This window comes from Electrophorus electricus, chromosome 14 (assembly GCF_013358815.1).
Source record: "Electrophorus electricus isolate fEleEle1 chromosome 14, fEleEle1.pri, whole genome shotgun sequence".
Taxonomy (NCBI): Eukaryota; Metazoa; Chordata; class Actinopteri; order Gymnotiformes; family Gymnotidae; genus Electrophorus; species Electrophorus electricus.
The window spans coordinates 7,363,390-7,391,215 of record NC_049548.1 but is presented as its reverse complement, the minus strand read 5'-3'; the positions used below and the strand labels follow the sequence as shown (position 1 = coordinate 7,391,215).

Below are 27,826 nucleotides of genomic sequence, written 5' to 3'. Positions count from 1 at the left end.
TTGTCAATAATTGAGCTACTGTAGTACTCATGACGATGTATTTTGATACTGAAGGTCATTCCACCTTAAATAATGCCACATTTTTTGGTCCATGGCTGTTGAGAGTTGAGGTTGTGGGTCCATATTCTCCAATTTCTGTAAACCAATTTTTCAAGATTTTTTTAATCTTGTAATCTCCTAATACTCATTCCCACAGAACATGCAAAATGTGGTTTAAATCCATAAACTTCCATCCTTCAGAAGTTTAAGACTTATTCTTGCAGAGAATCATAAAAGGAGCACAAGGATCTGCCTGTTAATGACAGCTCTTTATTTGGACTAGTATAATAAATACTTGAATAATTACACATGAACAAAATCACAGTAATACAAAACTATTGAATATTCTAAAAAAACAAAAGGAATATCCAGTTAATTTGTGCACAACATGAAAGAAGGCATCCGGGTCGTCATAGACTTGAACAGGAGTCTCAGACACCTCCAGAGAGCTGCTCTTCTTCACTGTGACTGAGAGGGAGACAATCAGGGCTCATTCGTACGAGCAGCATTTCGGTTCAATACCAAATAAAACCCTTCATTCTCATTCTTCATTGGTAAAAGTAAGCAAGCAAGCCAGCCAGCCAACATCTCTCACAGACATGTGGACCTGGCCACGATGAGAAGACACATGCTACACTAGAACAACTGTCCATCTACCAATGCCTGCACACTCAGCTGTAAGTAGTGGCAAAACATTTATATTTCAAGCCATTGATTAGATGCTAAACATTGTGGAAACACATGCATTTTGTAATAGTCTGCGAGGAATGAAGGAATTTCGAGATTGTCTTCCAGTAGAACACAAACTCAATACAAGTTAAAACCTGTAGTTATTTTCTTGCAGTTACATAGCCAAACACAGAAGAAGCATTTGTTGTAGTGTGTTAAAACAAAAGCCCCCCCAACATTTGTGTATTTAACCAATACTGCCTTCCCTTTCAGTCAACACTCAAATACAACAACAAATATTTGGTCCATCCATGGTCCCATTCTTCTTTAAGGATTTTCTAAATTATCTTGGCTTGGACACTGCCATGGAGCACTGAAATGTTCCCCTTGTACATCCAGTGATTCTTTAACTGTTCCAGATTTTTTTTGCAAGACATTAAATACCAATATTAAAACTACAGAAAACATGGTTTCTCAAAAAATAGGTGGTGGTAATACTGGTAACTGTGAGAAACAGTAACTAGGTTTCGTCTATGTACATGAGACTCTTGATTAGTTGATAAGCTGCAGTGAGGCAGAGCAGTCAGTCACGTATCGTGCGTGTCATTAGAGCTGGCCGGGGTTCGCCTCTAGGGCATAGAACACACACATATATGGGTCAGGAGGTTAGTGAGGTGGCCTGACTAGAGAGGACTACATTAACAGAGCTTCAAGCTTCATCATCATTAGTAGAGAGGAGATTGTATTATCTAGGCACTACCCAGTGTCACTCACACCTTTTCTAAGCTCTATTGATTTCCACTATGGAGCATCTTGCCAGCTTTCTTAAGATTCAATACAGTAACAGTTTTTGCTCCACAAAAAAACAAACAAAAATAAGATCAAATAAAGACAAAATGTTTAAACCTTTTTGTTAGATATCGTTTTGCTCCAGCAAAATAATGACCATGCACCACACCTCATGGTGAGGAAGAGAATGACTTGAAAAAAGTATTATTCATCAGAGAGGAGGGTTATACGGGTTAAGAGTGAGCTAGGCCAGACATCCTAGTCCCTGCTGACAGGAGGGTGTGACCTGCCCTGGGAAAGTGCATTAGGCAAAGGGTTGGGCTTTAACCCTCTCTGGCGCCAACACGGGGCTCTGCCAGCGAGCTGTGGATGATGCCCGTGATGGACTCCAATCCCTCTCCTTCCAGGAAAGTACGATGATCACCCTCAATCACATGGACCGAAACCTTCCCGTCACACACCTGCACACAAAAGGGCCCGCATTTCAGAGTCTTTAGGATTTCTAGGAATAACATATGAAAATATTTTGTGCATATATTATATAAAAATAAATAAAGTGACTGAATTTTTCAACCAATGGTTCTCCATCCAAACCAAAAGAATAAAATTCTGCCTTTTGGCATTAGCACATGAGCTCCCATCGTATGCATACCTCATGTAGTTTGTAGTCGGCCCCCAAGCCATCGCCATAGTCGCTGCTGGTCTTGGCTCTCAGCAAGGTGATGTTGCCGTGGTACTTGCTGGTGGGGACGTAGCGGTCGGCAGCCTTCAGCTTGTAGTAGAACGTGGAGGCAGCGAAGTGGAGAGAGTCACGATTGACGTTCTCGCGAGAGGAGGTGATGAGATCCACCGCCTGGCTCACTCGAGCCTCCAGGTCTGTCATAGGTAACAACGTCTCCAAGAGCTGAGACACATACAGAGAAGCAGAGATGAAGAAATTTATGTAGAGATTATGTACCAAGAGTACTGCCAAGAGTATTTTATTATGAAGGACTGGTGGGTTCAATTCAATATATAACAAATAAATATAAGGAAACAGTCTGCTTTAATGGTTTCTGACCATTTTAAAAAGCTGATAAAGGCACAGCTTCATAAGGAATCATGCTGTGAAAGTGCCAGTATTGCATTTTGTGGGGTTTTTTTTGTTTTTTTTTAAAGCTACTGCTCAGTACTAACAGGGGAAAACATGAACTGGGATAACCGGCATCCAAAAACGTTTCCCTGGTTAAAGCAGTAAAAGGCCTGAGCAGTGAATACCCCTAACGGTTACCTTGTTGTACTCTATGCTGGTGAACTGCTGGACGAAGGCACACAAAGCCTCGGTCTCTGCCTCAGACTCGTTGCCTGGGGTCAGCTTGGCCCTGTAGCTCTGTCAGCATGACGCACAGTACAAACAAAGCTTTAGACTGTTACAATGCATAGTGCGTGTTTACACAGGAAACGTACAGAAGACTATATGCATGCCAACCTGCGTATATGCCGCCACATACGAATGGGAGCCATCGAAGAGAAAGAGGTAGTCGACAGCGCACTGGCTCTGCTGCAGCTGGGAGCACATCTCAAAAGCCACGCATGCACCAAAGGAGTAGCCAGAGATACGATATGGCCCCTCCGGTTGCACCCGCTTCACACCCTCCACATAGTAGGCAGCCAGGCTCTGAATACTGTCCAATGGAGCAGCTACACACACAGAGATTGATTAGTTCAAACCCTTTAAACCCAAAAAAGTAACCTAAAAGCCAAATAACATTATCCGTTACAGTGGAGATTCCCCCCCAGTACTTCAGCATATGCTCACACAGTTCATTTAACTGAGCAGTTGCTGCAGTAGGGCTCCCTCTCTGCAGGGTGGAGCCTGTTCTACTGCTGTACCTTTGGTGCACTGCAGGCCGTAGCAAGGCACGCTCAGTTTGGTGGAGAGTGCGTGGAAGGCGGCGACGGAGCCCTCTATGGGGTGGACGAGGAACAGTGGCCTCTCCGCACTCTGCACTTCGTTCAGCCGCATCACGGTGGGGCCGTCCGGGTTCACCAGCATCAGGCTCAGGTCTGGCCCCTGGAGCGCCTGCGCACCGGGCCGCTTCGCTAGCCCCGCCCTGGCTTCTGGGTGGACGTGAGGGGAAAGGGACATTTCTAAATGTCTCGCCATGTCCCTTTCAGGAATTGCATACACACGCACTTGACCACACGCGCTGGTGCACGCACACTCACCCTCAACTCCTCCTGACTTGCAGGAAAGCTCACGCAGCTTGTTGATGGTGAGTTGGCGGATGTCTCTCATTGCCATGACGATGTCATAGTCCCTCTCCAGTGTCTGCCTTACCTCCACGCCCATGAGCGAGTCCAGGCCCAGGTCAGCCAATGAGGTGTCGGCATTCAGGCCGCTTACATCGCGCACACCTGAGCAAAGGACGGGTGTGGTTTTGAATGCAGAGGGTTATGAGCAGCAAAGATAGATAGATCGACACAGCCCTGCAGTGTCATTCTCTGCCAAGTGCAACCTCACACATCCCAACAGTCGTGAAGGGTCAGCAGAGCCCAGGCCGGAGCCCCTTACCCAGGATGTGAGCCACGGCCTCCACCAGGTCCCTCTGCCTGCTGCCATCTCCCTTCGCCACCTGCACCCTCTCTGCCAGCACAAAGCTGGACACCACCGGCCGATGCTGGCACAGGAAGCGGTCCAGCACTTCCAGGCAGGAGGCCATGCGCTGGGGCAGCGTGCCACCGATCACCGCGTCGTTCCCGCCCATGGTCTCCAAGACCACGCCTACGTCGCCAATGGCGCCCCACTGGATGGCCAGGCCGGGCAGGCGGTCGAGCTGCCGCTGTTCACACACACGCTCCATGGTGGAGTTGGCGAAGCCGTAGTTGCTCTGTCCAGCGTTGCCGCGGCCACAGCTGACTGAAGAGAACACCACAAAGTGCTGCAGCTCAGGACACTTATGTCTCGTCACTCTGTGGAGGGGAATCCAGTCAATTAGCCATTAGCTCATAGCGTTATGTTGGTAGCCAATTAGTAAAGTGTGAAATGACAGCACTTACCTGTCCAAGTGCAGGGTTCCATCATATTTAGGCTTGTTGACCTCAATAAACTGCTCTGGTGTCAGATTCTCAAGCATGCCATCTTTCAAAACCTACACAAGCATGGGGAACACAGTATAGGAATCATTTTGCTCACATCAGTGAAATTCTCTTGTCCCTGAAAATAAAGACATGGATAGGGAGGCATTACCATGGCAAGGTGGAAGATGCCACCCACAGGGCCCAATCGGCAGGCTTCAGTTATGAGGCGCTCTGCCCCTTCTTGGGTGCTGACGTCGCTGGTGGACACTAGGACCTGGACGCCCATAGCCTGCCAATCTCGAACACGCTTAGCCTGATAACCTATTTCAAGCACATAACCATTTTATAGCCAGTTGCTCATGAAAGACAACACAAGCCAAGAGGGGAGAATACCTAGATTTTCTACAATAGAATGAACATTGATGATCCTATAATGAAATAGCAGCTAAACTTGTTTGGCCTTGGCTGGTGTGGGGCTGGCCATCGAGGGCAGTTACCATTCCGGATGCCCGAGCGCGAGGTGAGCACCAGCTTGCGGGCGCCTCTTTCCACCAGCCAGTGGGCTAGCTCTAGGCCGAAGCCTCCCAGGCCCCCCGTGATGATGTAGGAGTGTGAGGCAGGGCAGAAGGTCCGGCAGATGGCTGGCAGGGCGAGGGGAGCAGCTGCAGAACTGCTACCAGGCTCCTCCTCTGAGCGCACCTGAGAAAAGGGAGCGAGTGTGTGTGTGTGGGGGGGGGGGGTCGCGTGACAACCAACCAGGTGGTGAAGCAGAATTCGACAGACAGACCGACCATCCCGTGCAGCTTCACATTTAAGGCGGCAGCAGGATGGAGCAGTTCTCACCTGCAGCAACACCTTGCCGATGTGCTTGCCCTGCGCCATGTAGCGGAAGGCGTCCTCCACCCGGTCCCTCTTGAACACAGTGGTGCGGAGAGGCTGGACCACTCCGTCGGCTATGCCCTTCTTCAGCAGCTCCGACACCTCCTCCCACTCGCGGTTGCCCTCCTCAAACAGGGCGTCCAACAGAATGCCATGGAAGGCCACGTTCTTCAGGAACAGAGCCATGCCTGACACGGGGCCACAGAGGAGGGTTGGCCAACCGCAGCGTTCCGTGGAAAACATGACTCAGAATTTTCCATTACACCATCCCTTTCCGCAGACGTTCACATTTGAAACGGTCCAAGTTAGATTTGGAACAGGGCCATCGATGGCGTACACTGCACCATTCTAGCTTGGAGTGCCCAACTGGATGGACTCTAGCGCTCACCTAGAGGGGTGTTGTTTGACAGATCGTATTTGCCGATCTCCAGGAAGCGCCCATGCCTGGCCAAACAGCGCAAGCTTGCCTGCAGCTTCTCCTCAGCCAAGGAGTTCAGAACCACATCGACGCCTGGGCCCAGTCCAAAACAGCACAGATTACTCAACTAAGCAATAACCAATGATCCAATCGACACGACTGATCCCTGAGCGATTGGTCATATCTAAACACAGCAGGGCATACCTCTGCCTTGTGTGTGCTTCAGCACATGCTGCTCAAAAGACGCGTCTCTTGAGTTAGCAAAGGACTCGGCCGTGAGCTGCGGGAACCGCTCCTGCAGGTAGGCCCTCTTCTCTTTGGAACCTGCGGAACCCCAGAGGTGCGTCAAAGCCACCCTGACCGGCCCATTAGCAGCAAATCAGGCAGAGACGTGCAGGCACGTGTGGGCGTGTGCGGAGATGGCCCTCACCCACGGTGGTGAGCACCCTGCAGTGCATGCTAAGCGCAATGCCGATGGCAGCCTGGCCCACTCCTCCAGAACCAGAGTGGATGAGCACGCTCTCGCCGGGCCGCAGACGCCCGCGCACCACCATGGAGTAATACGCAGTAGCGTAGACCACAGGCACAGAGGCGGCCTGTTCCAGACTCCTGCACGCACACAATGCCACAGCTTCTATTAGTAGGAGGTCATAATTCTCATCAGACAGTAGAAAACATCTTCATATTTTGCCTCAGATTACAAGTGGATTCTAGGCTATGGAATTGCTCTCTGCATGGAAGATTATAGGCTATGGAATCCCTGTCTGAATCGCTCTCTCTCGCATGTGGGTGTTGCAGTCATTTGCCAAGAGCCTTACCAGCTGGACGGGACGTCCCAGAGGAAGCGACGGTCTGCATCCACGACGGTGGCCAGTCCTTTAGCCGGCAGCAAGCCCATCACACGGCGTCCGCTGGGATCTCGGCCAGAGAACTCCATTCCCAGCATGCAGTGCTGTAGCGCTATGTCTCCTGCACGCAGAAATTGAGAAAGGATATTTGGGCTCAGTTCACCGTGCCTGATGCACACAACATTGTGACAAATATGGATGTGGATGTGGATGGTGGGGGGGGCGGATTTTATCTGAAAGCATCAGGCACAAACGCCTGCAAAGCTCCAACTAAACCCACTCAATTGCACGTGTTCCTTCTGTTCAGGTACTACACCAGCTCCAGCTCTTAGTAGAGTGGTAAAGGAGGAGCTAGCTACCGGGAATGGCGTCTGGTGGCAGTTTCCCCGTGGCCAGCATAATGTCTCTGAAGTTGAGGGAGGCGTAGTGGACGCAGCAGAGCTGCACGCTGGGGCTCGAGGCGACAAAGTGACGCAGAGGCGAGGCGATCCAGCGCAGCGATGCCAGGTCACCACGGGTCAGCACGTTCACGTAGGCCTGCTCCGTCGGCTCCTCGCGCAGACCTATGGCACCGAGTCAGACCGTTGTCAACAACCAGCTGGCAACCGCCCACAGCACACGTGCGCTCACGGGCGGGTCGGACGCGCGTCACCAGAAGTCCTGCTGGTAAGAAAGGGACAGTGGCGGCGTACCTTGTGCGAGCAGCTGGTGCCGGAACGCCCCCCACTGGCCGTCCCGGTACACATTCATAGTGAGGTCTTTCTGCAGAACCGCCTGCATGTCCTTGTGGGTAAGCTGCAGCGAGGGAGCGGTGGAGGACTTCTTCAGATTAGACACGAAAGCACACCTGGAGAGAAGAAAAAAAAAAAAAGGACCCCAAGGACAGCTAAGGGACGCGTGTTCAACGCACCATTAATCTTTAACCTAATGTGTTGCATTCAGCTTCTTTTATACAACGAGCCTGGTAATGAGATTGAAATATTACTGCCAACATTCCACAGCTCTGTGCAGCGAGAAGTAACGAACTAACCGAACGCGGCTGCCGCCGGGTTCCTGTCTGAGGCAGTTGACCATACCCACCACTCCATTATGGCCTTGGGTGGCAGTCAGCCACACTGGCTTATCGGATTCCTCGGCCAGCGTGCTCTGACAGAAGATGAAAAAAAAATGAGCGGAAAACAAGAGAAGGAACATTTAAAATTCGGGGGATCGTGTTTTAGAGTTGCAACATTTTGCTTGGCCCCCTGGACATTGCAGATAACTTGCATACATACTGTGCACCAAGCTTTACTATGTCTTTAAATAAGAGCAACAGTTTACAGACACCACAACTCACCTTTAGTGACTCTACCCATGTGTAGTCAGTGGAATCTACGGGCACGGCCATAGGCCGCTTCTCAGGGGTCTGTCTGCGTCCGAGAAAGAGGACGGAACCATAGAAGGATTTCTTAAGCATCACCAGGTTAAGAGAGGACTGTTCAAACAGCTTCTCCCATTCTGCCTGCACATGCACACAGTCACAGCACACATGCAAGAGGAACGAAGAGCAAACACAAATTAGCAGAACCAAAACAGAAAAACACAGGAAAGAAAGTGAAAAATGTATGGAATACCAAGATACACAGCACATATAAAACAACTGCAGGCGGTCCATCCGTGTCTGGCCATTGAAAGAGCACTGAGAGGCTCTTTCCCATACCTGAGTCAGCAGTCTACTCTGGCTGTCCAGAGAGGTGAGGAACGCGACCATCTCGCCCAGCGGGTCTCCCTTCAGGAGGGTGTGGAGCAGCACAAAGCCCCCCTCCCTGGCAGCAGAGGCCAGGTTGTCCAGCAGTGCACCTGGGCTCGCCACCGGCCCTGCTGCCGCACAGTTGCACACCACCAGGTCAGCGGCGGCCAGGGCCCCTGCGGCTGGCCCCTGCTCGGGGTCCCACTGGGCGCTGGAGATGCCCTTCTCCTCCAGGGAGCTCTGCAGGGGGGCCAGCAGGTCCGGGGTGATGTCCGAGGCCGTGTAGTCCAGTCGCAGCATGGGCTGGATGTTGAGGAGGCCGACGGCACGGGAGAACACGTGGCCGACGCTGGAGAGGGCCTGACGAGAGAGGGTTAAAAGGTCAGGCACCAGCTCAACACAGCAAGGACCCTGGAAGATGCTCTGCATTGAACTCGTTGGAGGTTTATTTTAGTCACATGTCAATGCACAAAAGAAAATGTACTGGCTAAATGAGCTTATACTTTTTTTAAAAATTAGATATAAAATAAAATAAATATTTTTCCATTATGACAATATTAAATTATTGAGGTTATATCTCATCCTTCTTTAGCTATTAGGGAAGACTATCTACAAATGCACCAAAACAAATTTACACCATTTAAGCATTTATTTGAATAATAAATGTAATAACTTTGGGGCTAAAAGATACCGGACACGCTGGCTCTACACTCAATCCGTTTTCGTTAGTCAAGAGTCACACAGTTCACTGCACCTCCAGGACTTTGAGCTTGCCCGCGGCGCTGTTCTCCAGGGCCGTGTCCAGGCAGTGGCGCAGGGCATGCGAGTCCAACAGGCCGTTGAGGAGCGGGTCCTGGAGCAGGTAGTCCCGCTCCTTCTGCACAGCCTGCTTCAGCTCCGAGCGCAGGTTCCCGTTCAGCTCCAGAGCGCACAGGCCAGCGAGCAGCCGCGGGAGGCCGCCCTCCGCCCCCGAGCCGACGCGCTCGCCCTCCGACGCACCCTCCAGCCCTGGGATGGAGATCTTCACACCCTGGCTGGCCAGTTTCTTCTGGACATGGTTAATCAGACCTGTTGAAGAGATGACCCAGAGAATGGCTAATCATCATCTGTGACAGCTGAAGGCAGTAATACATGCAAATCTAAAATCTCCACCATAAACCCCTTAAAAAGTTAACAACTATTAAAGTGAAATCTCACACATAGGTACCACACATCCTTTCATTTGTACTCGATAGTCAGAGTGTGAGAGGGACGTGACTTGCTTTTGCAGCATCTTAGCTGTTCTTGCAGCTTCCCATCAGATCCCAGGTACTCAGTCTCCACATAGGGTACAAAGACAAGCTCCTCCAGAGTGGGAGGGCTCTGTTGCTGCTGGCGACGGGGTGCAACGGTGGCATGGAGGCCACAGATTTGAACGCCGCCGGCCTTAATGTGGTCCAGGCAGCGGTTGAGGTGGACATCAACAGCTAAAGAGAAGAAGGGAGAAAGTTGAGACTTTGCCGACATGGACCTTAATTTCTATACATGTAAAACAGCAGTTTCAATTGCAGCAATAGCATAACCAAGTTGGGGACGCCAGAAGGCAGTGAACACTGTACCTTTGCGATCCCCTGAGTAGTCCTGAACCTTCTTCTCGTGCAGCGTGGGGTCTACGCACACCGAGCGGATCCGGGTGGGCAGACGCAGGCTGCGGCCAGACAGGCCCAACACGATCATCTGCAGCATGGTGTCCAAAAATGTCACCCAGTTCCCCGTCCACTGTAGCTTCCCATGATCCCCTAAAAACCAGACCAGGGGTCAGGTCTTGGCTTACACAAAACTCCCCGGCACGGAGTCAAGTCAGAAGCATGTGCTATGGCTGTGCAGTTCTCAGTATGCTGCATGAGAACTGGGGTGTTCACCGGCACTGCTGGACTCCAGAATGCCCTGGAAGGTTTTGCCGTAGTCGTAGCCGCGCAGACGTAGCTCTTTGTAGACATCTCCGGCTTCGAGAGGTTTGGCTTCCTCCACCTCCAAGCTCACAGGTTCGGCCATCTGAGACAGGAAGGAGTCCAGTGCCTTTTCCTCCAGCACGTTCACCTTACCTGGGGCAGTCAGGAGCAGGAGACAACACGCACACAAGCACGGCGGCATTAATCGCTCATGGCTCAGGTGCTGAACTAGAACATGTGCTGGTTCATGTGGTGGTCCATACAGGAGATTTGGCTAAGAGGGTTCTAACTTACCACTGACTGCCAAGTTGCCATTCTCGGACACCTCAAAGCGGTTTGTGGCAGGCATGAGTCCAACCTCCAACTGGACAGATCCTTTTGTGGAATGTAGCAAAGTGATCAGGTTGCAGTCAAATATGCTTGTATGTTTTATTTTTATACAAAATAAGATCAACTTGACATACTGAGCCTAGATTAATTAATTACTGTCAGTGGGAGATGCACATATGCACAATATGAAATCTGTACTGTAGGGGACGCAGTGGGACTCTCACCAGTCCTGGGCAGAATGGTGGCTCTGTGGATAGTGACGTCCTCAAACGTGACTGGGGTGTGTTCCATAACTGTGCCCAGACTCCTCATCAGTGTTCTCCATGCCAGCACCAGGTATCCCGTGGCTGGGTACAGGACCCTTCCGTCAATACAGTGGCCAATCACGTAGTAGTCTGGGGATTCGGGATTTGTGTCTGCACAGAGGAGATGGGTGGGAAGAAAAACCAGATGGAAAAGGAGAGTCTGGTCTTAGTTGCTGTTGACGACCAGCATAGTTCAGTCACTGGCAACGACGAGCATGTCTGCGACCTTCTGATCAACGGACTCCTTTCTTCAAGGACGAACTGATTTTTTTAATATCAGTAGGTGTGACAGCATAATATAGTTTGATTCAACATTGAAAAAAAAAAGAAGGATCTTCTCACCAATGTTGTAAACTGTGGCTGAGGTGGAACCCCCAGAGCCTGCTGGGAAGTCCTCCACCTTGGGCACGTCCCAGGTTTGGGAGTGGTCCCACTGGATAAGAGGGGAGATGAGAGGGGTCCCCACTGGTACAGGGTACTCCACAGGATGGAGCCGGTTACTGTCCACGTTAATACTGCGAGCCAACCAAATGTTTGCATGAAATGGTGACTAAAACAGATCAGAACATTTCCGAGTTCATACAAGACATGCCTGTACACCAAAGTCACTACTGACCCATTCATGTAAATCTTGCCTATCTGAGAGAAGAAGAACTCTTGGTTGTTGGCATGTCCCCTCTTCATTAAAGGCAGAATAGAACAAGTGGGCTTGAGGCTACGCCTCAGAATGGCCTGTAGGGGGAGCCAGAGTACATTCAGTAAGTATACATGTGAGCACATGCGGAATTAATTCTCTTGATGCGTTCAAAGCATGTGCCCCCTCTCGCTGGCTGACCTGCAGCAGGGCATGCGGCGCTATCTCCACCACCACGGCGTTGTCGGGCACGAGGCTCAGGCCCTCCTGGAAGAGCACGGGGCTCACCAGGTTGTTGACGTGGTACTCGGCCGAGGAGTAGAGGGCCAGCGGGCTCTCCCACTCGGCCTGGGGGATGGATGTGCTGATCCAGCGCGCCGAGCGGGGACGTGGGCTTTTGATCACCTGCGCGCATGCAATGACAAAAAAACAAAAAGACACCGTGAGCAAGACAGAAAAAGGAGAACGCATCCGTGCACGTCCCCTGTGTGCGTCTGTGTAGGCTCGTAACGTAGGCTCACCTTCTGCAGTGCTGCCAACAATGCAGGTGCTATAGAGGCCATGTAATAGGAGTGGAATGCGACACCTGCACTGCGCACCTCTTTGGCAAACACGCCGCTCTCCTTCAGCTGGGCCACAAACTTGCTGACAGCCTCCTACACACAGACGAACACAGCAAAAACGCCCTCTTATTAATTGTTAATTCTGTTACTGCAGGAGACAGCTCTGAATAATGAAAGGAAGACGGCGAATGAGGGAGGTGAACTCCACCTGTGGCCCGGAAACCGTGACCGTGTCCTCCGAATTGTGGCAGGCTGGGACCACCCCCTGAGGACACTGGGCCTTGCACTCCTCCCAGGTGAGACCTGGGTGGGGAGGGAGGAGTCAAGTTCAGCACTAAAAGAACGACGGCCTAGCAGAGGAGGTCTCGTGCCTCCTGACGATCATGGCTTTAACGGTGACGGGCAGGCCGTCTTACCCACTGCGGCCATGGCCCCTGCTGGTAGGTTGGCTTCTTTGATGCATCTGCCTCTCCAGTAGGCCGCCAGGATGACCTCGCTCTGGCCGAGGGAGCCGTCGGCGTAGCCGCACGCCAGCTCGCCCACGGAGTGGCCCACGATGCCTTGCGGCTGCAGGCCCAGTCTCCGCAGCATATCTATTTGCGCTATCTGGAGAAACATGCAACCATCACCTTTAAGGTAAACAGAAAAGTCTGAGGGATATAAATGGTTGGTGGAATTGGTCGTAACAGGTAGGCATGTTCAATATCTGCAGAAAACATAGTCACTGCTATGCAAACAGGGTTGGTGAAAAAAGGATTGTGAAATACTACACTCAGAATTATCTAGAGCTTAGATTTCAAAGAAAGTTACTGCAAGGCACTATGTGGCAATGCTAGGGCTTTGCTTTAACAATGCCAGTCCAGCACGTGCACGGCACTGGGGAACCCTGACCTGAATGGCGGCGAGGCCCACAAAGGCATGCACCGTGTCCTCGAAGGTGTTCTCGTCAGCCTCCAGGAGGAGGCGCGACACGCACAGCCCTGTGTCCCGCAGAGCCTCGTCCGAGCGAAGGATGGAGTCACAGAAGTCCTGCAGCCGCATCAGGCTGCGGCCCATGCCAGCCCACTGCGCCCCCATACCTGGGGGAGTCCCAGAAAAACTTGGCTGTTAAAACTGCAGCCTACGTTTAAATGTCTACTATCTGGCAAAGCTTAGTAGTTTAACAAATGGGTGCTGAAGCCTTCACTCACCAGAGCAGATGTACCAGAGGGGCCTGGGCGTGGCCTGAGCTTGCTGGACCTCGGTCACCTCCCCCTGGGCCCCCATCAGCGTGTAGCCCCTGTAGGGCATGCTCGCGGTCGGGGCCGCAGACACGTCATTCAGCAGGGCCAGGAAGGCCGCATCCTGGCTGCACTCCTGTGCCTTCTTCAGGAGAGAGGCAGTGGCCTCCTCAGTGCGCCCGCATGCCTGCACCAGCCTGAGCACAGAGGGGGGTAAGGATGGCAGGGGGTGCCCACGTCCTGGCGGGCGCAGGATCACGTGCACGTTTGAGCCCCCGAAGCCAAAGGAGTTGATGCCCACGATGCCGCCACGGACGGGGACGGGCTCGACGACCACGCTGACGCGCCCGTCTCTCAGTGCCGGGATATCGGGGTTGGGCTCGTGGAAGTGAATGTTGGGCGCCCACATGCCATGCTCCAGGGACAAGATCACCTGGAACACGGAGTGGAGGGGTCAGAGTCGAGGACAACTGCTCCACAGGGAAAAGTTGAAGGGTAATGCACACAGGCAGTGGGTGACAGAAAGCACCTGATGACGCGGTCAGACTCACCTTGGCGAGGGCGGCCAGGCCGGAGGCAGGCTCAGGATGGCCCATGTTGGACTTGGTGGAGCCAATAAGCAGAGGTTCCCGCTGTGACTGGCAGAAGACGCTGACGATACCGTTCACTTCTTGTGGGTCCCCAACCTAAGTGAACAACATAATGTGTCTTGCATGGGTGAACAGTTGGGTGTGTTTGCGCATGCATACATGCATGTGTGTGCGCGTATGCTCATGTAGTCACCTTGGTGCCAGTGCCATGGGCCTCAATGTACTCAACCTGCTCAGGTGAGACGTTGACTTCCTGGTAGAGGGAGCGGACCAGGCGTTGCTGCATGTCCCCAGACGGAAATGTCACACCTGGACAAAAGGACAACACACCATCAAATACCTCTGCCATACACACACCCACCCCTCAAAATGGTACTATAAAAGGAAATTTAACTATAAGAAATGTATGGATAACCTATAAGTTATAAAGCACAAAACATTTTGCATAGGTCCCTTTAGCAGCGTACATAAGGGAAGAGCTGCCAGAAGACCTGCCTGCTGCACACATCACCTGAGCAGCAGCCTGGAGAGCAGACCTGCACAGCTCCAAGCATGCCTGCCCTTCCTCGCATTTCAGCAGGACCATTAGAACCACACGCTGGGAGGAGTGTGTGCCACGGGGCACTGGGGGAAAGGGCACAGCCTCAAATACCCAGAAGAACCAGGTCACTGTTCTCCATTACAGTAATCTGGCATCACAGCTCTACTTCTAAGAACAAGGTAGTGGAACAGTTTGACATACTTCCCCACTACATGAGGAGTTTGGATAAATCTGGCACAGACAGGAAAGCAATATGAAATGAGAAGATAGTTGCACCGGGCTTAACACCTTGCTCTTTGTAGCCATCCGTATTGTTGCCAGCGTTGAGCACAGTGGCGTATACCCTCTTGGCCATGGACTTCTTAGTCAGTAGAACAGCCACAGCAGCTTCTGAGCGACAATAACCATTTCCTGAGACAAAAAAAACCCCAAAACAACAACAAAAAAAAAAGTTTAAAAACTTTATAGCTTTTGCCGCACACCTTAACTCTATATGCATCCAAAATATAAACAAAATTTTAGTATATGAAAATTGCTGTGGTACCCAGTAAAAAAAACAAAAACAAAAACATTTAAAAGAAAAGATGTTACAGCAGACCTACAGTGGAGTAAATTTCATATAGCGTGAATGTGACATCAATAATAATAGCAAAATCACCGGACGAGTCAAAAGACTTGCAGGTTCCATCCGGACTGAGCATGCCCAGTTTCATGAACTGCACTGAGGTATTGGGCTTGAGCAGCAGGTTGACTCCACCCACAAGGGCTGCATCACACTGGCCGTGGCGAATAGCATTAAAGGCATTTTCCAGAGCCAGGAGGCTGGAGGAGCATGCCGTGTCAATGGCTGTGCTGGGGCCTAAAAAAAGACACAACAAACACTCATAATATAGAAGTACACAGTCAACATCTTGGGCACAGTGTCAAAATTTATGCAGTAGATCACATTTCATGCATAGATGAAATGACTCAGCTATTATGAAAGAGTAGGGAATAGTGGTGAGGCATTAGCCTAATATTCACTTCCTAAATGCTCTTTGCATGATGTCACAACAAAATAAGGCAATTTAAAAAACAAAACATGAAATGAAGTATAAATGCACTATGAACAATGTTTTACATAAATAAATATCAAACAGCTTAAAATAGATTGAGCAAAAAAAGCTTGCTCTTGGAGAGAAGCTAGAGTTTCTTCATCATGCAAGACAAGTTTATTAGTATAGCGCCTTTCATACACAGTGGCTATTCAAAGTGCTTTACAAAGACATAGAAGAAGAATTAATAACAAAGTACATTAAGGAACAAAGGCTAGAAATGACAGAACGTTTGCATACCATTGAAGTCAAAGTAGTAAGACAGGCGGTTGGCGAACATGGCATGCTGGCAGCCCGTCATGCTGTATCCCAGCAGCTCCTCTGGGTCTTTACTGAAGGCCTCACCTGCCTCAGAACCACTCACGCCGATGTACACGCCAGTCTTAGTGCCACGCATGGCCATTGGGTTTATGCCTGCCAGGACAGAGCGTACCGTCAGCAGTCAGGCGTCCTTGCACTCGCCCATACACGCCATTTCTGATGAGATGGTGCTTTCGGAATTAAGTTTTAGTGCTGTTGAGCTACTGAATTCTACTTTTCAGTTACCACACTTTTCTAAATAAATCGGTCTACTCATTTTGAATGTTTCATGCTCAAGCTTGCCGGACCGCTGACCTCCATCAACGATGGCCTCGTATGATATCTCTAGGATAAGCCTCAGCTGTGGATCCATGGTATGGGCCTGTTTGGGATGAACGCCAAAGAAGCCTGCGTCAAATCTGTCTATTTCTTTGAGTTTTCCATTTCTGCGGGGAAGCCCGTACAGACCTAAGTGGGAAAGCAGGATATGCATGAGGGTTACTGATTGAAATGGGGGAGGGAGAAAACCCCCACAAGATTTCCTATTTATCAAAAGCTGTGACTCGGTCCTCTGTGCCTCGAGCCTGCTGGTGCTTGTAGCACATGAACGAACATTTGCAGTGTGCCAGAGAGAGAGAGAGAGAGAGAGAGAGAGAGAGAGAAAAATCTGTTCAGACGATGCCGTGTCAGCAGGCACGCAATGAAAGCAGCAGACCAAAGAGACCAGAGAGGGGGACCAAAGTTGAACATCTCTTCATCTACTGAAATCAAGTCACTCACTCAAAATCCAAAGCATGCCACTTTTAAAGGTTACGCAAGTGTTCAACCGAAAGCAGGTCTGTAAAATTCACCCGTTAATTGGCAAAAGATGTGGGTATGCTTATGGGACTGTGTAGGATACCTGGCTTCCATCTTCTGTCATCCTCTGTGACCATGTCGACACCATTAAAAAGGTTCTGCCAAAATTCTTCCAAATTGTTCGACTCGGGAAGCCGACCCGAAATTCCAGCTATGACGATCTCCTCCATGACGAGAGGGTGAGAGTTTCTGTGGGTCCGGACAGAAAGTAACGAGAGCAGTCAGAGAGCAGACATGACATTAAGAATGTGCAGTGGGTGGAGGGCACTGCAGGAGGAGCCTGGAGGACTGCAGGCTTTGCTCGCCGTTTCCGGGATCAATGCATTCACAAGAGCTCCATCCCTATAGCTGCCATCCAAAAAGCAGGAGATTCCTGCTTACTACGAGGTGCACCCTAGCACCACATTGGGCACAAAGTATCCCTCTGTTCTGCACCCCTCTGAGGTACAGCCAGTCCTTGAGGGAGTGTCTGACTTGGAGCAAGTTATCCACGGACAGCCTGGATTTACCAGTCCTGATTCTTTGAGTAACCATACACTAGACTATTTAGTATTTTTCCAAGCACAATTTCACCTGACTCGAGACATCAGCTAATTAACAAACCCTGAATGAATTGAATGGATGTGGTAAAATGGGGAAAATCATTAAAAAAAAAAAAATGCAGTTCAGGCTTATTTCAGGTCTGGGAAACTGAACAGTCCTTCCTCAACAAGGAAAGTAAACACCACAACAGTAATGTTGCTCCTCTTTTTGTACATCTACAGCATATAGGTAGTTTAAAAGTATAAAAGAACAACCAAGTGCACAATATGGGAGTCTCTCAGCTGTGAAGTAAAGAAATGTCTAGATGCAACCTTTCAGAGCAGATAAACCTACTAGTGGCGCTTTCCTGAAAGAAAATGCACATGAATGAGCAAACATGCATTTTCTTTTTGACGCATTTTTAGCGCACATGACAAGGACTGATTTCACAACCCATTCAGTTGTGCATGAATGAGATATTGTAGCCGGCAAGGGTAATTCTCTTCTGACTGGGAAAAACTTCCTTGTTGGAGAGAATTCCTTGCAGCTGTAAACTGTGTGTACTAGTCCATAAAAAGGCAGCAGCTTACATGTAGCCAAAGACAAAATTCAACTTAAAAGAAATCTTTATGTAATCTCATCACATAAGAAAGCATTGCGCTACTTTGGCCCTCTCAATTTTTTGTGGGATATATGTTTGAGAGGACTTTCAGATAATTACATTCAGCAAAAGGCAAAATGTTCCATTCTCAAAAGCAACAATTCTCAGTCACTTATTTACAGTGTAACCCTGCAGCATACTTGTGTTAGGCTGTATTGGATATGGTCATTAGGTTAGTATTGTTTGTTACTATAGAAACAGGCAGGTACCTGCCAAACAGGTATTCACATATAAGTTTGTCAATGCAGGAATGCATGTGAAGGACTGTGAGATGTAGTGCTGTCAACACACATAGTTCTTACAGTCATTACATTCTTACAGTCCTACAGTCTATAGCATTACAAATGTGAATACCAAGTAAGGGGGGGGGGGGGGAGTCATTTCATGGCTCTGTAATACTGTAATTAGAATAAGAATTATTTTACTTGAAAATTTAAACAGTAATTTAACTTGGTAGGTCGGAACAAGAACACAAAATATGCAATGACCAAAAGTGGAAACCCATGTATGTAAAACTAAATGGTAAATTGCACTGCTTTTATTTTTAAACGCAACCCACTACCTCAGCACTCAGGCCAGAGCAGATTGAAAGAACAATTAAACCTGACCCAGATCTAAAATATTTAGCATCACCGTCTCCCTATAGCATTGAACTAGGGTTTTAAAGTAATAGAAAACAATTAATTGAACTGTGCTTAGTTTACAAAAAGAAAAACAAAATCTAACTGGGCAACATGACCATATCCGTTCCAGCCCTGTAGCAACATGTTTCACTGGGATTTGATAACATTTATGGTATTTAGCAGTCGCTTTTATTTAAAGCGACTTACAATTATAACCGAGTACAACTTGAGCAATTGAGGGTTAAGGGCCTTGTTCAGGGGCCCAATGGTGGCAACTTGGCAGTGGGGGGGCTTGAACCCACAAGCTTTTGTCAAGCTTAAAAGTCAAGCACATTAACCACTGAGCTACCACCTATTGAACACCGGAACACGACAAAACGTGCACGACCAGGCAGCACCGGTACAACGCACGTCCCTTCTTTCTCAAACATTTGTACTCATGTAGTTCTGTGCAACATGCGTGTATATTGTAGTTTGTCGCATCATGGTCGTTTCGTTACGTCTACAAGCTATCTAACCTATATAGCTGAGTGAAGGCCACTGAACTTGACCTGACTTGAGTGACCCTGGAGTGATAAAAGTGGCTTGACCTTTGAGGCCAACTAAACCAGCAGTCTCCAAAAGCCCAATAATTCAGTCAAACCATCACATGAAGAGGAAAATCCCCATGCAAAATCATAAGAGGACACCATGCTTGCCTGCTTTTAGTAACTGATAGTGTTCGTAATGGAGACAGTGTAACTGCATTACCTGTTAGCTGGTTAACAGAGTTCGTAATGAAAACCGTATATATGCATTACACCTGTTAGCTGGTTAACTCAGTTCATCAACTGCTAATGTAGCCTATCCTGACGGCGTTTATACAGACCAGCTGTGGCCATTCAAACATATATTACATATGCACACTACAAGCAAGCACAATCTAAAAGACTACAGGCTGGAAAGATGATGAATCTTTCTTCAGGAGGGCGTGCTTCAGGGGCAATGGTTATTCAGGAAAACGGCATCATTTAGTCCTTAGCCAGCTGAGGGAGGGTCTAGCTAGAGCCCCTTTACGCACTGGCAGTTTTAAGCTCATTTTTGAATGATTTGTACTTGTTCACTTTAACAGTAGGTATCTGAAATTGTACACATAGCACAATGATCATTCAGGATTCAAACTGAAGCAGACACTTTGGAGAAGACATCCATTCACATCCAGGCTTATTTTTCCATCATTTAGGTTCCTTTTGAGCTCATTTAATACAGAAGAAAATGTCAAAAAACCATAAAATGCCTTTGATTTTTTTGGTGTATAATGCATCTGTTGATGCTGGAGATTGATTTTCACTCATACTCTGCATTCTCTGATTCACCAGGGTCTTGTGTAATAAATTGAACAGTTTTGAGCATATACATGAAATGACCAAATATCTACACAATGTTTTCCACTAGGTGTCCTACACTTCTCCAAAGGGTCCAAAAATCTCTCCAATGCAAACAAAATCATTAATCACTATATATCAACTTTGCATGTTTCGTTTTGCCAAAACATAAGTTACTTTAGTAAGTTCCACAACAATATTGGATTCTTAGCATCATTGTTGGCATCATTATGGGAAATACTGTACTAGCTACTACTACTATACTAGCTAATACTGTAAATGCTGGGGAAAATACTGTAAATGCTGTAATACTGTAAAGAAATAGTATACTTTATCATTTATACTTACGATTTGTAGCAGGATTACGAATTTCCAGCAGTGAATGGAAACATCCAGTGATTTGATATGCAAACATCTTAGCTATTCTATGATAGCAGCTAAGCTAATCGATGCTAGCGGTCAAACTAGTCCATCCTAGCAGCACTCAAACAATTCCACATAAACTTCAGCTAAAATAAGCCTCTTCCTTTCCATGATGTCCAAACATATTGGCAAAATCATCAAATCAATCTTATGGTTTCGCCAAACAGCGCCAAACCGATGCGCTATGCTATCTGCTAACAACACGGAAGCACTGACAGTATACTGTGCGCATACCTTTAAATATTAAAGGGATGACTAAACAATGCAAGTGAGGGGTCTACGTTTTCATCTAAGCCTCCTCTATTTGATGAAACTGCTGCCAATCAAGCAGCTTGCCCTGGAAACTCTTGGAAACACCTGGAAGTAAATGTTAGTCACCCTCCCTCCCCTTCTCGTTTCACACATAGGTGTGAATTGTTGTCACTCCAAAACAATGGTGCTGCAACAGACAATAAAAATCAATATAGAGTAGAAAAGGGGGGTCTAATGCTCTATTCAGGAACAGTTTTACGTCAGTAGCATGCTTTTTCAGTCAACCAAAGGCTTGCGTAGTTTGGGTATTTTTCGAAGGAATCGCTTCTTGGCCTTTTGGCTAAGATCAAGTGTAGTATCTGTTCTTATCAGTTGTGGATTTTACAGATTTTACGCTTGTGGAGAACGCTGCTGCGCTTGGGCCTTTTTTTTATAGTTTTAGTGAGGCCAAGGGTGATCTTAGGTGCAGACCCGGGAGGCTTGTCCTCCATCGCCGCATGTGATCCCTTGGTCTCTTTTATTGTTTTATTTGATTTTTAGTATTTTAGGGTGTTTTTTTAAATTTTGTTTTAAAGCCCCGGCTCATCCCGACGACAAGGAGGACGACGATCCCAACTTGGCCAGCAGGGGGAGGACCTCCCAGCACAGAGGCAGCTGCCGGCGTGGGGGACCAGCTTCAGCTCCGACTCCGGGACCGGCCAGAGATGGCCGTGGATGGCAATGGGGCGGCTCCTCGCCGCACGGCGCAGGCAGTAGAGGCGCCAGCAGAGACCCCGACAGCCGCCAGGACCTCCCTGGCGGGACCGGGTCTGAGGGCAGGCGGAGGCCTGCTCAATACGGCCCGGTTCCGCTGGAGGGACCCGGAGGATGGGACCCGCTTTACTGAGCGGGTCCCCTTCATACGGGAGGTACTGATCGGCTGTTTCGGGCTCCACCCTGGGGCCTTAATTTGTGCTCAGCGCAATGGTGCGCAGCACTTTTACGACGTGACTATGGCGAGTGATGCCGCCTATAAGAAAGTCCTGGAGCTGGAGGGAAGAATGGGTGACCATCCGCTGGGATCGAGCCCCTATGGGACGGTGACCGGCGGATGGTCACCATCCATTTCTTTAACCCCCAAGTTTCGGCAGCAGAGGTGCGGATGTTTTTGGCTAGGTACGGGGAGGTCCTCCTGGGAGAGCAAATGGTTTGGGATGAGCTAGGGATTTGGAATGGGTGCTGCCAGTTTTTAATGAAGTTTGCAAAGAACAGTGAAGGGAAGGAGGTGTTCCCCCCCCCCCCCCCCGCATATTTTACATGTGCTGGGAATAGGGGGTACTTGTTCTTTAGGGGGCAGCCCGCCTTCTGCAGGGGGTGCCAGCACTACGGTCACCTGGCTGAGGGGTGCCAGGATTCCGTATGCAGGAACTGCCTGGGGCCGGGGCACCAGGCTAAAAACTGTAAGAATCCCCGCCGGTGTAGGGCGTGTGGGGGGGAGGGACATTTGGCACACTCCTGCCCTGGAAAGGTTAAATCTTACGCTATGGCATTGGTAGGGGGCGGGAGTGTGGCCTCGAACAATGAAAACCCCGGGGGGGAGGAACTGGAGTCTGTAGAGGAGACGACCCCCCCCGGGGGAAGACGAGGATTCCCCCCCCGCAGCCCTCATGACATCCTCACTGGCGGAGGTAAGGTCCCTGGCCCTGGGCCAGCCCCCTCGGCCTTTGGAGGCACCCCCTGCCCCTCCCAGCGGAAAGGCCAAAAGGAAGAGGGAGAAGGCCCAGCGGGATAAAGAGAAAAGGATGAAGGCGGGCCCCCCCTCAGCGGCAGCACCCCATGAGGAGCCCTCCCAAGCTCCAGACTCCTCCCTTGCCCCCAAGGCAGATGATTACAGCAGATTGGTGGAGGATGATACGCCCCCACCACCCACTACATATGGGGGCAGGGAGGGGTCACCCAACGAGACCCCATTCTTAGAGGAGACTACGGACAATGTGGATTTTTAGTTGATTTTTAGGATGTTTTACTGTTTTAACGTGTTCTCTCCTTCTTCTCTTTTATTCATGGTAGATTTTACTATTTTAACTTCTAACGTCAGAGGGCTCCAGAACGCGAGAAAGAGGGCAGCAGTATTCCAGGACTTGGCATCGACCCCTTCAGCAATCTATTGTTTGCAAGAAGTTCACCTGAGGGACCAGAGGGATGAGGCTCTTTTTTCCCAGCATTGGAAGAAAGGTAAAGCCTACTGGAGCGTGGGTGGTGTCCACTCTTCAGGCGTGGAAATCCTGTTGGGGGACGACACTATCGTGCCGGGGAGGGCGATGGGGGTGGACATCACCTGGAGAGGCCAACACCTTAGGGCAATTTGTGCCTATGCTCCGGTAGAGGCCTCGTCCCAAATTGCTTTTTTTGATGCACCGTTCCCGTCCTGTGTCACGAATAGACACCTTTTTTTGGCAGGTGATTTTAATGTTTTCTTGGAAGGGCGTGCAGATGTCAGCTGGAAACATTTTAGAAAGCTGCTCCACGATTTCAGCCTGACTGACGGTTTTAAGAAATGCAACCCCAGAGATCCAGGCCATACCTGGCATAACAGTCGAGGGGCATCAAGCCGCCTAGATTACATCTTGGCGTCACCCTCTGTGCTTTTTAAGAAGGCCTCCTTGACCCCACGCTGGTTCTCTGACCACTTGGTGGTAGAGGCCAGTGCTTCCATTAACGCACCTGCAGTAGGCAGGGGTTATCGGAAGCTTTACGTGCAGGTCTTGGAGGAAGCAGAGTTCCAATCTCTGTTCAGAGACCACTTTGCAGTCTGGCGAGGCTGCAAAGAAGGTTATGCCTCTCCCGCGGCATGGTGGGAGCACGTGAAAGAGTGGACCCGTGCTCTATCTACGCACTATTGCTGCCGGCGCAAGGCCGAAAGGCTGGGTCGAGTCCGGGATGTGGAGAGGCACCTAAAAATAGAATACGCTGATTGGAATAACGGAGGGGAGCTAGACCTCGCTAGAGTGCAGACCCTTAAGGACGAACTCAGGGTCCTGCACGAGAGGTCGGCGGCAGCCCTCCTGTTTAATGCCAGGTTGCAGCTGGCTGAGGAGGACGAGCGCTGCACAGCATCCTTTTTTCAAAGGGTCCGGCAGGCTCGCCAAGAGTGACGTTTTACATCGCTCAAAGACTCGGAAGGCCCCACCTGTTCGGACCCGGCCCGGATGATGGAGGTTGCATATGATTTTTATCCGAATCTTTTTAATAAAAGAAGTACAGACTTTGAAGTAGGGGAGCAGTTTTTGGCAAATTTTAATGTTTGCCTTCCGAGCACCACCCGGGATAGCTTAGAGGCCCCCTTTACTCTGGCAGAGTTGACGGGGGTACTTGGCAAAATGAACCGGCGTAAGGTCCCTGGCCTGGATGGACTCCCTGTAGAGTTTTACTCTACATTTTGGGATGTCCTAGGGCCAGAGATCGTGGAGGTAGCCGAGGATGTGCCCCGGCAGGGTTTGCTCGCTGAGAGCATGCGGTCCGGGGCACTCTCCTTGTTATACAAGAAGGGCGATCCTACTGATCTCGCCAATTGGAGGCCCCTGACCATGCTTTGCGTAGACGTAAAAATCTTCGCAAAGGCCCTGACCGAATGTCTGAAAAGAGCCGTGTCACTTTTGGTTCACAGTGACCAGACCTGTGGGGTCCCAGGGAGATCGGCAACCTGGAACCTCCATTTAATCAGGGATGCCATCTCCTGGGTTGAGGACAGAAATGTCCCTCTGGCGCTTGTGAGCTTAGACCAGGAGAAGGCGTTTGACTGGGTGGACCACTGCTTCCTGGAGAGGGTGTTGATGAAGCTAGGGTTTGGGCCCTTTTTCTTAAGGTGGTTTAAGACATTGTACGCTGGGGTGGGAAGCTGTTTCTCCATCAACGGTCACCTCAGCGAACTAGTCCCTGGAGTGACGGGAGTTAGACAGGGATGTCCTCTTTCTCCCCTCCTCTACGCGCGCTACATCGAGCCACTTGCGGCCGCCATAAGGGCCCACCCGGAAATAGATGGTCTCCCCCTCCCGGGGGGTGGAGGTGCTGTGGTAAAGCTGGCTCAGTATGCAGATGACACTACATTGTTCGTATGCTCGGACCAGTCGCTCAGGCGCGCCTTGGACATGGTGCAGGTGTTCGGAAAAGCTTCCGGTGCCGCACTAAACCTTGGCAAGTCGGTTGCCAAATACTTCGGCTGCTGGAGGTATAGGAGGTATAGGAGGGCAAGCCCACCAGCGACAGGCCCTTGAAAATCTTGGGGGTCCACTTCACATCTGAAGGGGCTGCCCGGGTAAACTGGAAAGAGAGGTTAGCTCTTGCCCGGGAAAAAGTTGGGGCTGTGGAAGGCCAGGTCCCTGTCCTTCCTTGGTAAGGTATTAGCATTGAAGGTCGATGTGCTTCCCTCACTGCTCTACTTGGCTCATGTGTACCCTATGCCTCGCACCATGTGGCGAGGCTTAACTAAGGACGTTTTTAATCTCGTCTGGGGGGGCAAGTATGAGTATGTTAAGAGGGAAGTTATGTACCTGGGAAAGGACAAGGGTGGGAGGGATGTCCCTGACTTCCCTCTCAAGCTGGACTGCCTGTTCTTTGCACAGCTCTGTGCACGGTTGGCTGCTCCCCTCGAGCACCCCCATCAGTATTTTATTCGGTTGTGGCTGTCCTGGCCATTGCGTAAAGTGGTAAGAACGTGCTCCAATTCCGGCCCCAAGGCTGAGACGCTGCCGGAGCACTATGACCACACGGTGAGATGGAGCAAGTCGCTTCCCGCGGGTCTGCGGCCCGAGGCCCTCGCCAAGCACAGGTTACTTTACAACATTGTGCTCGAGGCACGGGGGACTCGCACGGTTGTGGGCCTAGACGAGGACACTTGGTCCAGAGTACAGCCGAAAGATTTAGACAACCGGCCGCAGGACCTGAATTGGCGGTGTGTGCGTGGCAAGCTGCCAGTCAGGGATGTTCCGTACAGGCACGGGCTCACCAGGCACCCGCGCTGCCCAAGGCCCAACTGTGTCGGGGAAGAAACTCTCCGACATGTGTTTTGGGACTGTGGGTATGCGCGGTATGTCTGGGGCAAAGCAGCCGACCTGTGCAGGACATTAGACCCGCAGTTTACATTGACCTTTTAGAAGGTTACATGGGGGTGGCCCCAGGATACCAGGCCATCCTTCGCGCCCCGGATATGGAAGCTGGTGAGCATTACCAAAAAAGAACTATGGAATGCGAGGACCAGCCTCATCCAAAAAGGGACACGCCTGGACACCTGGGGATTATATAAAAAGGTTTGTGCGGATTTAAAATTTAGGATGGAGCATGACATCATCCGGTGGGGCTACCACGCGGCGAAGGAGAGGTGGAAGGGCCTCTTCGAGCTGTAGGCCCCCCGGAGTCTTTTAGGGTTTTAGTTGAAAAAGGTTTTAAACTTAGCTGAGACTCTGCTCCATCCGGTGGTCCCAACGGACCACCGTATTTTATTGTTTTAACCACCATGATAGAGATACACAATAGGTGAACATTGTTTTAAGTGGAATCTGTAGGTCTGGTTTTTTATTAATAAGTGTTTTATTTTGTGTGTTTTTTATTAACAAATTAACACTTTTCTATTGTGGGTTTTTTAATGTTTTGGTTTGTGTGCCCGTTTTAACTAACATAGATCTGCTGTTTTAGCGTAGGCACTTAGCCTTTTAGCTTTTTAGTGGTGTTCTTATTTCTGTCTTTTTATGGAGAGGCCGTTTTAACAGTTTTATTGTTGTTTTACTCGGTTGTCCAGGCGCAGCCTGGCCGAGAAATGATCTTTTAATGGACATTTTATCACTGACTTTTTACATGGACTTTTAACGATATACCCCCATGTAATTGGTACATGGGTGGGCCGTGGTATTTTAATGTCCTGGACTTTTAAAAGACTTTTAAAGTTTAAAATTAAGTATATATATTGTTGGATTTTATTCTGTATTTGATTTATTGAACTTAATAAATCTTGGGAAAAAAATAAAATAAATAAATTTACGAAGGAACCGAACCGGAACAAAAATGTCGCTTTTACGCAAAGAAGTAAGCACGCAGTTAAAGAACTTTAACACTCCGTATACCGTTTAAATATGTCACGCAGTTGTTTTGATGGTAATTGAATTTTCTATGACAAAATCTGAACTTCTTATACCGGAATAATGTTTTAAAAGGCAACTTAAAAGGGCAGGCACGTTTTTGTGGAAATCTTACCCGAAAAACACGATGATTTCAGCGTACAATTTCTGGCGAACGGATACATGTAGACGGCTGAAAATCGGTAGGCAGGTACTTGTATTAGTCCTAAGAAATGTTATGTTGATAAAATGTACTGTACTTTAAGAATAATCAATTTTATCAAGTAATTTATTTGAGTATGTCCATTTGGGCCCGCCCGCGGGCCCGCTAGGGGGCGTCGGCGCATATAGGGGCTAACTAGCCATCTCGGATACTACCGTGAAGACGAAATAACTGCGAATTACAGCTAGCTGGCTACTTGGCCGTTATCTGTATCAGTCCGAAGAGATGACTAGGTCGTTGCGTGTGTTTAGATTCTGGTTTCACAAGACCAGTTAAAACACTGCAAAAGATGATCGCTTGAGACAATTTATCTGCGACAGTCAAATAATTCCCTAGCTGGCTATGCTAGCTAATGTAGCAAGCTAGGTCCTCATTTAAAGACGAATAACGCATCACAGCCAGCTAGCCGTTGAGTAAATAAAACGTTCCCTGAATATATCAGATTAAATACTAGAGCTAAATGTATCATTAGGCAGAAATCAAGCTATATTGATCGTATTCGTTTACAACAACCAATCATTCTTATTGTTGAATACCTACTTCCCATATCAGTTCAGTGAGTTCACACTACAAACTAGGACAAATACACAAAATACATATTAAGTTGCTTACCAGTCGCAGTAGTTGAACGATGGTTCTACAGTACTTTGAATAAATGTACATTCAGTGTCAGGAGAGCCTGAGCTGACCTATATTCCACTCGGTATCCCAAAATCTGTGTGTGCCTAGGCTCCCGGTGACATGGGACGAACTAACCCTTTGCGATTATCTAGGCTTGCCCAAAAAAAATGACTCTCTCTGCTTTGCCTCCCTACCTCTTTCATTTAAATGTCTACCATGCTCTATGGCCACGCCACATGGGCTGACAGTTG

At 49.3% G+C, this 27,826-nt stretch overlaps 1 protein-coding gene and 1 pseudogene across 2 annotated transcripts; one reads left to right on the top strand and one right to left on the bottom strand.

Moving 5' to 3' along the window:
* Positions 1 to 289: 289 nt before the first annotated feature.
* On the bottom strand, positions 290 to 27,826 carry LOC113568104 (fatty acid synthase). 2 transcript variants are annotated; one of them, XM_035533330.1, is made up of 42 exons: positions 27,567 to 27,826; positions 16,841 to 16,986; positions 16,255 to 16,407; positions 15,880 to 16,053; positions 15,204 to 15,404; positions 14,834 to 14,956; positions 14,198 to 14,313; positions 13,966 to 14,100; positions 13,385 to 13,847; positions 13,086 to 13,273; positions 12,611 to 12,800; positions 12,403 to 12,497; positions 12,153 to 12,287; positions 11,833 to 12,036; positions 11,614 to 11,729; positions 11,340 to 11,512; positions 10,917 to 11,108; positions 10,657 to 10,737; positions 10,333 to 10,515; positions 10,030 to 10,209; positions 9,694 to 9,897; positions 9,186 to 9,499; positions 8,402 to 8,791; positions 8,039 to 8,203; positions 7,733 to 7,848; positions 7,395 to 7,549; positions 7,062 to 7,265; positions 6,673 to 6,823; positions 6,285 to 6,463; positions 6,059 to 6,178; positions 5,825 to 5,947; positions 5,401 to 5,624; positions 5,055 to 5,256; positions 4,727 to 4,878; positions 4,537 to 4,628; positions 4,052 to 4,449; positions 3,706 to 3,894; positions 3,370 to 3,597; positions 2,966 to 3,177; positions 2,768 to 2,866; positions 2,150 to 2,401; positions 290 to 1,958 (listed from the first exon to the last, which is right to left on the bottom strand). In XM_035533330.1, the coding sequence occupies exons 2-42, from the start codon at positions 16,965 to 16,967 to the stop codon at positions 1,821 to 1,823; spliced, it is 7,536 nt and encodes a 2,511-aa protein (XP_035389223.1). In that variant the 5' UTR covers positions 16,968 to 16,986; positions 27,567 to 27,826; the 3' UTR covers positions 290 to 1,820. The 2 variants fall into 2 exon arrangements, with proteins under 2 accessions (XP_035389223.1, XP_035389224.1); XM_035533331.1 differs by having other exon boundaries at positions 3,370 to 3,594.
* LOC113589958 lies at positions 20,963 to 21,130 on the top strand (annotated as a pseudogene).

Coding starts and splice junctions, on each gene's coding strand:
- LOC113568104 (XM_035533330.1), bottom strand. CDS start 16,967: ATGGAGGAGATCGTCATAGCTGGAATTTCGGGTCGGCTTCCCGAGTCG. Junction 5,257..5,400: donor TCGGCAAGGTGTTGCTGCAG/GTGAGAACTGCT, acceptor CCCTTTTCTCAG/GTGCGCTCAGAGGAGGAGCC. Junction 3,895..4,051: donor GGCCGTGGCTCACATCCTGG/GTAAGGGGCTCC, acceptor TCCTTTGCTCAG/GTGTGCGCGATGTAAGCGGC.